Genomic DNA, 12,412 nt, shown 5'->3' on the forward strand with positions numbered 1-12,412 from the left:
GGATGTGGCACCCACAGCGCCAAAATTCAAAAACGTTGTTGAATCGACAAGGCAGCATGTAAATAAGACCAAATGAACCATTATACATATTACGGATCCTTTGATTTAACATCGATTATGTGCCAATTGTTTCAACTATTAGCAGGAGACAAGCAACGCGGAATTGCCTGAAACATCACAGTAATATGAAGGTTTGGCTTTATCTAGTTTTGTTACAATGGTGGTATGTGCTAGCTGTTAACCTACGTGATAGCTAGCCACCTAGCTGCCTTAGCTTAGCTTACAATTAGCTGACGTTGACTGTAACAAGGACAATGTTACAATGTAATGTTAGTAAAGGTTTGATGCAACAAAACAAAGATTTCCTCCATGATATGCATTTTGTACGCTGGTGCATTTATTTCTCATGACTCAAATGGATGACACATTGAACCCCGTTTAGGAAATGTGACATTTTAATATTTACAACCTCTGTATTTAAAGAAACATCGGTGCAAGAAAAAATTGGGATGTTTTACCAATAATTTAAAGAAAGCCATTCATTCGGCATACCTCAAAAGACAAATAATCCATTACTTGCAACGCTTCTTGTTGCAACACATAGCTAGCTAACGTTAGCTATCTCGTTTGTATTTGCTTTAACACAGAAGCCACCTGAATCGGTTGTATGATCTGCGAAACCTTTCAGATTAAATGTAGTCGCTTATCTAAATCACTAGCCACGTTTTTCTGAAAGACTTAACTACTTTGTATGATATTTTAAATAAGTCAGTTATGAACCGATCTAAACGTTGGCTGTTTGCCAGGGAATCAGCGGTAAACGTTAGCAAAACACGCCAACTGCAGCTATGTAACAACTGTAGTTCTAGAAGGCATGTGTCGCCAGGGAACACAACCTAGTGATCCGGAGACAGGCTGCTAAATCTGCGCGATACTGCATCTAAAAAAGCAAAAAAGGGTCAAAGCGGAGCTGAATTTCATCTATCAGGTCTATATTATTAGAATATAATTCGATTTGATATTCATTAATTTCTTCGTGTCAATCGAAATAGTCAAGCGTACAAAGCAACGGTTTATAACCCGCCTGCTTTCATTGTTATCCAGCTAGCTTAGCATTGATTTCATACCTTCTGCCAGGTAAATTAACCTATTTCCAGTTAGCATGGTGTGATAAAAGTTGACTTTTAGGAGGTTTTGAAACAATATGGTTGTTACATCCATTTTTTGTCTTTGTGTTACAGTTGTACAGAGTACCAGTGAACACCTAGGAGCATTTGATGATCATGAGACGGAGCCCAAGGAGACCCCTGATCCTCAGAAGAAGAAAGTTGCCCTTTCAGCAAAATGATCCACCAGCTGCTGAATTGAAAAGCCAAGATGATGCATCGGGCTCCAAAGAACCTTCAAAATCAGCTGCCACTCAGAGATTCCCCGATGGCATCCGCATTATGGATCACCCTTCCATGTCTGACACACAGGTGGTGGTTGTCCCCAAAACAGCAGACCTTCAAAGTGTTATCCGGGCCCTCACTGCCAAAGGAAAAGAGTGTGGAGTCCAGGGGAGGAACAAATTCATCCTTCTGAGTGAGAATAGCAGCCGGGACAATGGATCTTTTTGCCAGCCTGCTGCTGAAGGGGATGACGTCTCTACAGTTGATCAAACATCGAAAGCAGAAACGATGCACAGCTCCCCGGATGCTAAACATCTCACCGGAATTAAAGCATGTATGGAGACATTTTAAGTCTTTCATAGCTTGGTTATCTGTCTATAATCCTCCCTTTCTTGAAGCAATAATGTTTTTTCCTCTTTCTTTATTAGTGAATAAGGAACTTGAGTGTGGTCCTTTAGACGACAGCCTCACCAATATTCAGTGGCTCGGCAGAATGAACACATGTGGCTTCCAACCAGATCCTGTCAAGCAGATGGCCAACAAGGAGAACCTCACCATGAGTTCAGGGACTTTTCAGGTCAGCTGCTCGTCACCTCAGTGGGACTTTTACTGCTGATGTGATAACATGTATGTCTATGTGTGACACTGATCTCAGGGATGTCTCAGCATGACCCCTAAACACCATCCTTTCTGTCTCAGTGGCACACCACTTTATTGTGATATACAGTTATCTCTCTAGTATGGGGATTACATAACACTTGTGCTGCTGAGTTGAAATTATTTGATGATATAAAACTGTTGATAACGGCAATATCGTATTAATGAGGAGTTTATTGTAACGGCTTAATTGAAGTTGTTAATCAGTTTGAATATTTGTATGGGCCAGACATTTTAAAGATGGTATATTAACTGCATGAGCTTAATGGATTAAGTCGTAGTTGATCAATTTCTTTTCAAAAATGCTTTTGTTTTTCCAGGCAGGCATGTACTTTTTTTTACAGTTTTTTTACATTCCTATTTCTGAGTGAATCCAGAATTAAGAGGTTTGAATGGCTAAATATTTAGGAGTAAGCCCTGTGTAGACTTACAAAAACAACATATCAAGTTAATCTTAACATTTGTGTCTACAGTTCAAAAGATGGATCATGTATTGAAGACTCTTTTTCTTTGTTTCTTTTACAGGCGCGAAATGCACTAATTGATGCAGAGTCGGCTCAGCAGCCCATGTCAGAGCGCCCACCGTACTCCTACATGGCCATGATCCAGTTTGCCATTAACAGTGGGAAGAGCAGGAGGATGACACTGAAAGAGATTTACATGTGGATCGAAGACCACTTCCCTTACTTCAGAGAGGTGGCCAAACCAGGATGGAAGGTGATTTTTAACTGAAAAAAAGTACAATTTATATATAATAAAGCAGATAAAAGTAATTAAATGTCACTTACTGTAACATGCAATCAAGATTTTTGTTTCTTCTCTATAATTACAGAACTCCATCCGCCATAACCTCTCTCTGCACGATATGTTTATTCGTGAGACGTCACCAGACGGTAAAATCTCTTTCTGGACTATCCGACCTGAGGCCAACCGATGCCTCACTCTTGATCAGGTGTACAAGGTGACCACAAAATACATGCAACACTGAAACTGAATGAATGTTTTTGCCTTAATGTTCTTCATTTTTATTCTTTGATTTCATCATGATCAACTGTTTTTTTTGGTTTTAAATCATCTTTGTTTTCTTCAATTCCACATCTTTTTCTACAGCCTGGTTGTGATCCAATGACCGCTCCTGTTACGGTGCCAATGCTTTTATTTTCCAACCAAGTAAGATGGCTTGATCCTTTTTAAATCTCTAGGTCTAACAGTCTTCCTCTTTACAGTCAAGCAGCAGAAAGCGGAAAAGGGACAGAAAATCTGACTTTCACTCTGAGGTCTAGGGAGATCTTTTTCTTACAGGAGGAGAGGAAATGAGCAGCAGATATACATCCATCATTTCTCCTTAAAGTGTAGGGACATGTATAAGAAGTCTAACTTTAACTTGTGTCTGTTCTAGCTCGCCCAACACTAAAACAAGGGAGAGAAGCTTGTCACTTAAGTCAAGAGTAGTACAGTGAGGCCACTGTTTGATTCAACTGTAAAATAACGCTATGTCATTTCCTTTTTCTTTACAGCAACAAAAGAGGATGCTTCCTGATGCAAGAAAAATGCCAGTTAGCTCTGGTGAGTGAAATTGGGAAAGTGAAAAAGAAAACATGGCAGATAAAGTCAGACATTTTTTTTTCATTAAACCGTTGTGTTTTCTATACTCAGAGAGAAGGATGAAACCTCTTCTCCCTCGAACCGATTCCTACTTGGTTCCCATCCAGCTGCCCATCAACTCCTCCATCTACCTGCCGCCCGCCCCGTACCCCCCCACTTGCTCGCAGCAGAAACGGTCCACTTCAAGAGGAGCCAAGAGAGTGCGGATAGCTCCTAAGGTAAAGATCTTGTCATGCGTTGCAGAGTTGTAGCACGATTAGAAAAACGTCTGGTTGGATATTGTCAAAGAATTATGTGTGGGAATGTTTCTGGTACATTTGTCAAGTGCAGGTTTTATGTGAAGTGGACATTTCACACATTTTTAAACAGCTGAAGACACATCTTTTTAGATCAGCTTTTTTTTTTTTACAAGCGACACCCCCAGTTGAATCTTTATTTTTATTTATTTTTTTAATTTAATAGATTTTTATTTATTTCATAGATCTCTCAGCGACATCCCCTTTTCAATTGGTCTTTAAATATTATTTTTGCTATTAATTAAAATGTTGTAATTGTTTTATTTATTTTATAGGTTTTATTTTACCAAGAGGGATAACTATTTATTTCATTCTATTTTCTTTTACTTATCACACCTTTTACCTCCCTGTGTCCCTTGAACTGTTATCATGTTGTTATGCTGCATTTGTGCAAAAAGGCTTTAAACGTATAACCTGGAGTGAAAGCATATTAAGCCTATTATGTCCGACAGGTGATGCAAAGCGACGCCCCGGCAGTAGTGCTGCATCCTCAGAAGAACGAAGACCTCAAGGTGGAGGTGAAGGAAGAGCCGGTGTGTGTACCGATTAAATGCGAGACTCCTAAAGCCCCTCCGAAGAGACAAGCCAGCAGCTCTCGGCGCAAACAGCGGCTGGTTCACTCTCTGGACGAGGAGCCGGTCCTCCTCTGCCCCGATAACACCTTCTTGGACTCCGGCGTAGTCTCCGACGCTTCCACTTTCCAGGAGATGCTGACCACGGAGCTGGAGGAGCCTCAGGAGGAGCAGCAAAGCCCCGACCGAGGCTTCTCCTCCTCAAAGACCCCCGTAAAAAGCAGCAGCCACCTGACCTCCTCCACGCCCAGCAAGCCTCCCTCTCTCGCCCTACCCGAGCCCTGGAAAGTGACCCCCGTGGGCAAAGGGAGCCAGAGCGCTCTAGACTTTAGTCCCATCCGCACGCCAGGCGGTCCTGCAGTGACCCCCCGACACGAGTACACCACCTTTAGCTTCAACAGCACTCCCTTTAAAGACTGGCCTCTGTTTAGCTCCCCCAGAGAGCTGTTCACGGTCGCTCCCCCCCCTGCAAGCACAGACTCTCCCATGGAGTGCCTCAGAAACGACGGCTCCGGAGAGCTGCTCCATGCGGGAGGAGGCGCCGCAACGCCCGCTAACCGCTCCATCACGGAGGGCCTCGTCCTGGACACGATGAACGACAGCTTGAGGGAGATCCTGGTGGACATTAGCTTCTCTGATCTGGTTGAGGAGGACTTGGGTATGGCTAATATTAGCTGGTCCGAGTTCATCCCTCAATTTAAGTAGAGTACGGGCAAAAACATTTTTCGACCACATGAAAACACTAGAGGAGAAAATGGGGAAAAGAGTTCCATTTCAAAGTTCCTCTCCACTTTCTAGCTTTCTCATTGGTTATTTCATGAACTGCTTCTTTCTATAAGTGAATGTCTTCCTGTTTTCTTTTGATCCTTTATCCTACCTATCATCTGTGTGTACTTTCGACGGAATGGCTAGAGATGAGAAGTATGTATGTGAATGTATGTTGATTTGCACATTTTAATATATAATTTAGCTTTTGCGTATGTAAATGTAAAGACAATATATTGCCTGATAAGCCAGCCAGATGCGAATCAACTTGTAGATTGTGAGATTGTTAGCAATAAACCGTAGCAGAGGATTACAAGTAGCACTAACAGCAATAGGGTTAGAACCATCTTCACCACAGAGAGCTACATTCTGCATGCAGTGACTCCTCGTGTCAACACCGTATTTTAAGGAAGTTTTATGGAGCAATATACTACATATTTTGTATCTATCTAGCACACATTGTAATAGTTTTCAGAAGCAATTGTATTTTCCTGTGAGCACAAACAGAATAGCTTTTGCAGAACCATCTTTGGAGGTCAGAATGGGAGATATTCCGCATTCTGAAAATGTCACAGAATAATGTTTGGCTTTAATATTTCCTCCAAGTTTGTCAGAATGCGTGTTTGTATGTGAGAGGGATTGCATTGCCGTGATCTGTTAACAGTTGGTGCTGAATGGAAAGCAAGAGTGTTGTGGTTTGTAGCAAACAGATTTCGTAGCATGTGCCTTGTTCTGTTTTCTGAAGTTGGTGTTTTTTATGACTGTACAATAAATCTGCTGGTGTTGGCACATCATTTTGTATTCATTATTGTTTTCGATGAAAGGCGGCTTTGATTTCCCTCGACTAGCTAACAATTCAAACATTTAAATAAAGATTTTTCCAGCCTTACACTAACTATACACTACTTACCCTTCTCATGTGTAATCCATCTGTTAAACTACATAGCGACTAGAACTTGGGCACTTAAGCAGAGATGTAGATGTTTCTGATGAATGAGAACTAGAGAAAGCCCCTCCTGAAACTGAAATGGTGTTAAACTTTTTCTCAAATTGTACAAAAAAAGTCAGATAAACCAGCCGGGTCATTTGTAGTTTTACTAGTTTTCTCAAAACAGCACATTACAGTTATTTTAGTATCAAAATGGACAGCTAAAACGGGTTCAAACCCGTAACAAAATAGTATTCTACGACTTCTCAAGGTGTTATTCAGTAGAAAGCGGTCTTCAGTATGTTCGCACTTCCTGCTGAGCCACTTCCAAAAGGATCTGCAGCTGCTTGCTCAAGTAGTCTGGGGAAAGAAAAGAGAGTTATGTTGAAAAGGATTTGGATTCTGGCATAACTCAAGATAAAATGTGTCAAATTCCTTCTCTTTGTTACAGTACAAAACATCACTTTTATACAAAGGGCTACATCCAAATCTTACCGTTGCTGCATTCTCTCATAACACTTTTACAAAAGGACAAGTGTGCAGATTTTGGTGTGACCTACCGAAGAAGCGTCGCCATGAATGGGGCAGGCGGTAGCGGTAGACGGTCAGATAGTACACTGGGACCCCGGTCAGGGTGAGGGCACAGCTGATCCCTGTGTTCCAGGGGTCCGAGTACAGAGAGAGACCCACGATGAAGAAGCAGACCACGGTGAAGGTGACCGCGATGACCAGTGGCACCTTTGGGTGGAAATAACACAGGTCAGTTTGCTTTGTTGTGGAGATGTCTGCAGTTTGACACACTAACCTATTATTAACCTTATTTTCTGCAACATTTAGCTTATTGTACTTTGTTTCTTCATGCACTATTTTATTGGTTTCGTTTTATGTGTTATATGTGTGTATATATATATATATGTATATATTTATGTTGCATTGTTGGAGGGACTTAAGATGTTCATTGCCCTATCTACACTGTAGCTGCTGTTTATATGACAATAAAGCCTCTGAATCTAACCTTGAAAGGTCTTGGGTGGAGGGGGAAGCGATATCGATGGATGAGCATCCCCAAGGTTGCCAAGGCGATGAAGAACCAGCGAGAAAAGGAAGCAAAGTTGATGAGCTGGTAGATCTCTCCTGTCATTAACATCACCACCACCACCATGGGGTACTGCAGACACAACACAAGTATAATGACTGATCCATACTCAGTCTGCTCAGTGATATGAAACAGACATTATAAATATTGCAAATATGAAATGCTTTTTTAGAAAATAAGTTATTGGTTGATTAGAGATCCTCTGAAATATCACATCATTTGTGCATACAGCATAAAAATACCATGTTACAAATGAAAATGAAAATAAAGTATATAATATTGCATTGTATATCAAAGACATTTTCAATTACTTCTTTATTATTATTTTTGGATTTAAAACCAAACATACATTAAGTATCCATACTTGCCCGTTGAAACAGTAGTTTGACAAAAGAACAAAACGTAAAAAGCTAACTTTATCAGCTTGAGAAGACTGCGGTGGAATGTTAAATTAATAAGACTATATATTTTAAGTACTTTACCAATAACAGCACAGCAGGCAATGGTGTGTGTCTGCGGATGTGAATCATGGAAAAGATCGGAGGCCAGTGACCCTCCCTGGCTCCCACAAACAGCATCCTGCGACACAAACAGTCAAAACAAGACTTCCAATAAGGCTGTTAACATTCCTGTCTCATTTTAATCAAAAATATGTTCCTAGATTACCTCGGTGCCCCGAAGAAACCACCGTTAAGCGCTCCAAGGCAGGATAGGGCAACAAGAAAGGGAATCACAGAGGCCATTCCCTGGAGAGCACGGTTGGCGAACGTCTGCAGACACACAGGATTGGAGCATTGTAACATACAGTTTCTATTTCTCAATGATTTTCCTTTTAAATGCAAGGTATAGCAGCACAGCACTGACCACAGCCACGGCTTCAGACAGCAGCAGCTCAGCAGGAGTCATCATGGTGTAATAGGCCACGTTAACAAGCACATAACAGACTGTCACCATCACCATGGAGCAGATTATTGCCAGCGGGATGTTTCTGTCAACAAGCAGTGACATATGATATTATTTATGAGTTGACAATGCCTTAAAATATAGATTAAGATGGGACAAATGTTGGAGCAAATGTACCTATTTGGGTTAATGACCTCTTCTGTGACAAAGTTCAGATAAAACCTAAAGGAAAAGGGGATACAATACAATTGTTTGTATTATTACTGGTTATTATAAGACAGTAAGAACACATAAAGAGGTTTTAAGCCGTCATTCATACTGCGATAAAATATTCTTACCATCCACCGTAGGCATATAGGCCATTATAGAATGCCAGCGGCAACCTATCCAGTGTTATTGACTCAACTTCAAAACCATTCTGGAAGTTCTCAGTTTTTCCTGGAAAGAAAAAAGAAGAACATGAATTGATGATCATTTAACAGCTGGAGAGACATCTGTATCCTCATAAGGAAACAATTACACCCTCCCACCTTTGGCCAGTGCGATGAAACCGGGGACGATGATGAGGACCAGAGTAAACATCTTGATAAAAGTCAAGGTGACCTGAGTGTGGGAGGCCATGGTCACACTCCAGCAGTTCACCGCCACCACAAACGCTACAGAGACACAAAGACAAACATATAGAAAAACAGAAGGTTATGACTCTATGTTTTATTACATGGCCATGTCGGGTAGTGGTGGATAGAAGACAGAGGTATAAAAGTACTTACTCAATCCCAAGATGCTGACAAGTTTGATCAGTACTGTGGGAGCATCACATGGTGCATAGAACGGCTCCACCACATAGCGGCCAAACGCCAGGGACACATAGGAAGCCACAGAAGGCCTGGACATAAACAAATGTTGTTAAGTAGTCTGATTTAATTGATAAACATGTTTTTTCTTTCTTTCGTCATTTTCTTCCCTGGTTATACAGGCTACTCACTTAATGTTACACTCAAAAGGAGGGTACAATACACAAATACCAGATGCAGTCAACGGCTAACTATGCAAACATTCAAACTGACCCCAAATTAAAGTCATTAAATGTGAATACATTTAAAATTGACAAACCTGATTAAAAAGAACTCAACCCAGAGTCGTAAAAAGGCAGGCAGTGGCCCCAGTGTCTCCAGTAGATAAGTGTAGTGGCCCCCTGATTTTGTGAAGCTGGTGCCCAGTTCAGCATAGCACAGGGCCCCTAATGGAACAGAGAGCAGCATATTAAAGGTAATTCATTTAATCAAAACCATTTGTGAGGTGTAGAGTCACCAATCAGTGTTATTGTTTGAATTAGACACATTATATCATGATGTGGAATGCAATTTTTTCTAAATATATATATTTTTTCGTATTGTATGTAATGTATTAATTTCAGAATAATTTTTTTCATTCTTTTATTTATTTATGCAAGTATTTATTCAGGCATTTGTACCTCAATAATGTGGCAATACACCTAATTTCTTTGATTATCTATTTTTCTCAAAATATGCAAAAGGTTTACATCATGGAGATTGAGTTGTTACAACGTGACCACATCACCCCTATTCTGGCTTCCAGTTCGGTTCAGAATTGATTTTAAAATCCTTTTATTTGTTTTTAAAGCACAAATGGGCTGGCTCCGGCCTATATAGCTGAACTGCTCCAGCGCTACACCCCAGCCAGAGCTTTAAGGTCTGCTGACCAGCTGCTGCTGGTAGTGCCCAAGACCAGGCTAAAAACACGAGGGCACCGAGCCTTCGCAGCAGCTGGCCCTAGGCTCTGGAACACTCTGCCCCTCCATGTGAGGTCGGCCCAGACCCGAGGGGTTTTTAAATCAAAACTAAAAACACACTTCTTCTCTCTGGCTTTCTAGTTAGAGCGGAGCACGACTCCTGACTTTTCCGTGTGTTTTATTTTTATTTTGTTTTTTAAGATATATCTGTTGTAATTTATTGTCGTTTATTGTGATTTGTAGTAATGTGTTTTTATTACATGTACAGCACTTTGGCTGGACCAAAAATCGCTTTTAAATGTGCTATATAAATAAAACCTGATTTGATTTGATTTGAACGTCAATTATTTTAGTTGTTACTTTTAATAATTGATGGATTGAAAATGCATTGACAGACACATTCAAAACAAATTGACACTAAGATGAAACAAATGAAAAAAAAAAAAATAGCCTACCTACTAAATGCTACCATTATTGTAATAATCGTACTTCCTAGTTCTATAGCAAAAATGAATTATACTACATTTATTTTTAAAGGATTAACAGTTTTTAAATAGTTTGTGTCATACAGTGTTTCCTAAAACATTCCATTCCATGATGTACCAAATATACAATTAGTTAACAAATGTATAATTCTGTTCATGAAGGTAATACAAAATAGAGTTAACCATCAGGCTTCTTACCAAACAAGGAGAGGACCCCACACAGCGCCCAGACCAGCAAAGAGAGCCCCACGCTGCCACTGTTTATCAGGACCCCCTTTGGAGCGATGAAGATCCCACTGCCCACCACCGTGCCGATGATGAAGCACACGGCAGGCAGCAGGCCGATCTCTCTCCGAAGGTGCACCACCTCCTCTTCTGTCTTCTCTTTCTTATCATCCTCTTTCTTCACTTGTGTCACGTCCATTTCTCTGTGGCTGTAGATCCCTCTCAAACTGACCACACTTTAGTTTCCCTAATTCTGATACACCCACATTTTATATCGTCCTGCAAACTGAAGTTCTTACCTCTATTTTTTCTCCTTAACAGGGTATTGTTGCTCAACAACAAAACAGCAGCAAAATCCTAACTGCTTCCACCAGCAACCGTCCTGTTTGTGTATCCAGCTCCTGTACACACATTGGCAGCAGTAGCAGTAGCGAGAGGCAACACTGGCCTCATGTCCCCCTCTTCCCCCGAACTACCCTGCATGCTTTTCTCCCCTCATTGGCCCTAAACCCAACCGCCCAGTCTGAGCGGGGAACAAAGCCAGCACTCTTGCAAGCTTCAGTCAGTTAATCACCACAGTGTATTGTACTGCTGGTATGTGCAGTGGCGACTGGTCATTAGGGGCAGGTGGGGCACAGCCCCACCTAGTGTCAGCAGAAAGTATTACAAATAATGATTCCAAAAAAAAAAAAAAAAAATATATAAAATATATTTTAAGATCATGTTTAATCATCTGATTCGTCTGTACATTGCTGTTTTAGTCTGTGTTCTTCTAATTAGTGTGTCTACAGTCACAGTGTGTGCCTATTGAGCTGTTTAGAGCCATGTGGGACAAAACCTGATCGTGCCCCTTCCTCTCGCTGTGAAGTGAACGGTGACTGTAAAAACTACACTGCGCATGCTCAGAATATTTTCCTATTTAATGTGTGTGGCAAAAAAATAATGACCAGAGGGGCACGGAGCTTCCATCCCCACCATACGTCATCTCAAATCATTCAGAGCTGATTGGCTGTATGTACGTGTGCCGCGAAAAGTGTGGTGCTTGAAGAGGAGACGAGAGAGCTGCAGTGGCGCGTCCTAAAACCAGGAAGTAAGCACAAAAAAGCAATGAGGTTTCTCCATAGGATTTTAGAAAATAGCTCGAAATAAGATCTGTGGGAAACGTACCTGTTAGATAAATACACGTTTTGTTCAGCCGGATAATAGCCACATGTCTACCCTACTTTTATAATTTTTTTATCATAAATCTATCGATTAGATTTATGATAGACTTTTGAAACTACAAGAAGATAAGGAGGACTTTTACAAAAAAGTAATAGAAATGTTTGTCCAGAAGGATAGGCAAATGGACTTCATCTTCAAGTCAAGGTAAGACCGCAATTTTATTGAAAATGGGATCTTACTAAGAGAGAACAATTCAATATTTAAATGATAAAATTACATTTTTTGGGTATCCTTTTGTTGAACTGTCTGTTTAAAATTAATCGAAGCATCAGACAAAAAAAGCTTTTGAAAATAATATTATATTTTGGTTTAGGTCAAAATATAATATTTGTAAACCTGAAGAGTCAGTGCCAGTGCCTCACCAGCCATGAACTTCACTGCACGTCACTGCAGAAGCTTATATATAGACATCTAAGTTTTTTGTGCCCCACCACTTTTGTACATATAAAAACGCCACTGGGTATGTGTGCTGTGCTCTTATGTGTGTGTACAGCTTGATGGAGGCTCTAGGG

The 12,412-nt window shown here is 40.7% G+C and overlaps 2 protein-coding genes across 5 annotated transcripts; one reads left to right on the top strand and one right to left on the bottom strand.

Moving 5' to 3' along the window:
- Window positions 1-19: 19 nt before the first annotated feature.
- On the top strand, window positions 20-6,080 carry foxm1 (forkhead box M1). Of its 3 annotated transcripts, none has more exons than XM_034133698.1 (9): window positions 20-191; window positions 1,242-1,725; window positions 1,820-1,968; window positions 2,574-2,765; window positions 2,881-3,009; window positions 3,159-3,218; window positions 3,566-3,614; window positions 3,705-3,871; window positions 4,402-6,080. In XM_034133698.1, the coding sequence occupies exons 2-9, from the start codon at window positions 1,278-1,280 to the stop codon at window positions 5,224-5,226; spliced, it is 2,019 nt and encodes a 672-aa protein (XP_033989589.1). In that variant the 5' UTR covers window positions 20-191; window positions 1,242-1,277; the 3' UTR covers window positions 5,227-6,080. The 3 variants fall into 3 exon arrangements, with proteins under 3 accessions (XP_033989589.1, XP_033989591.1, XP_033989590.1); XM_034133700.1 differs by having other exon boundaries at window positions 41-58; window positions 4,402-5,226; XM_034133699.1 differs by lacking the exon at window positions 20-191 and adding an exon at window positions 234-1,137 and having other exon boundaries at window positions 4,402-5,226.
- A 173-nt stretch (window positions 6,081-6,253) lies between these two features.
- si:ch73-352p4.8 (cystine/glutamate transporter) lies at window positions 6,254-11,198 on the bottom strand. 2 transcript variants are annotated; one of them, XM_034133553.1, is made up of 13 exons: window positions 10,976-11,198; window positions 10,650-10,903; window positions 9,327-9,453; window positions 8,984-9,099; window positions 8,744-8,869; window positions 8,552-8,651; window positions 8,391-8,435; window positions 8,175-8,298; window positions 7,977-8,080; window positions 7,793-7,889; window positions 7,230-7,382; window positions 6,775-6,952; window positions 6,254-6,574 (listed from the first exon to the last, which is right to left on the bottom strand). In XM_034133553.1, the coding sequence occupies exons 2-13, from the start codon at window positions 10,873-10,875 to the stop codon at window positions 6,510-6,512; spliced, it is 1,461 nt and encodes a 486-aa protein (XP_033989444.1). In that variant the 5' UTR covers window positions 10,876-10,903; window positions 10,976-11,198; the 3' UTR covers window positions 6,254-6,509. The 2 variants fall into 2 exon arrangements, with proteins under 2 accessions (XP_033989444.1, XP_033989443.1); XM_034133552.1 differs by having other exon boundaries at window positions 10,650-11,198.
- Between the last annotated feature and the right edge of the window lie 1,214 nt (window positions 11,199-12,412).

Source organism: Trematomus bernacchii, unplaced genomic scaffold, assembly GCF_902827165.1.
Source record: "Trematomus bernacchii unplaced genomic scaffold, fTreBer1.1, whole genome shotgun sequence".
Classification (NCBI taxonomy): Eukaryota; Metazoa; Chordata; class Actinopteri; order Perciformes; family Nototheniidae; genus Trematomus; species Trematomus bernacchii.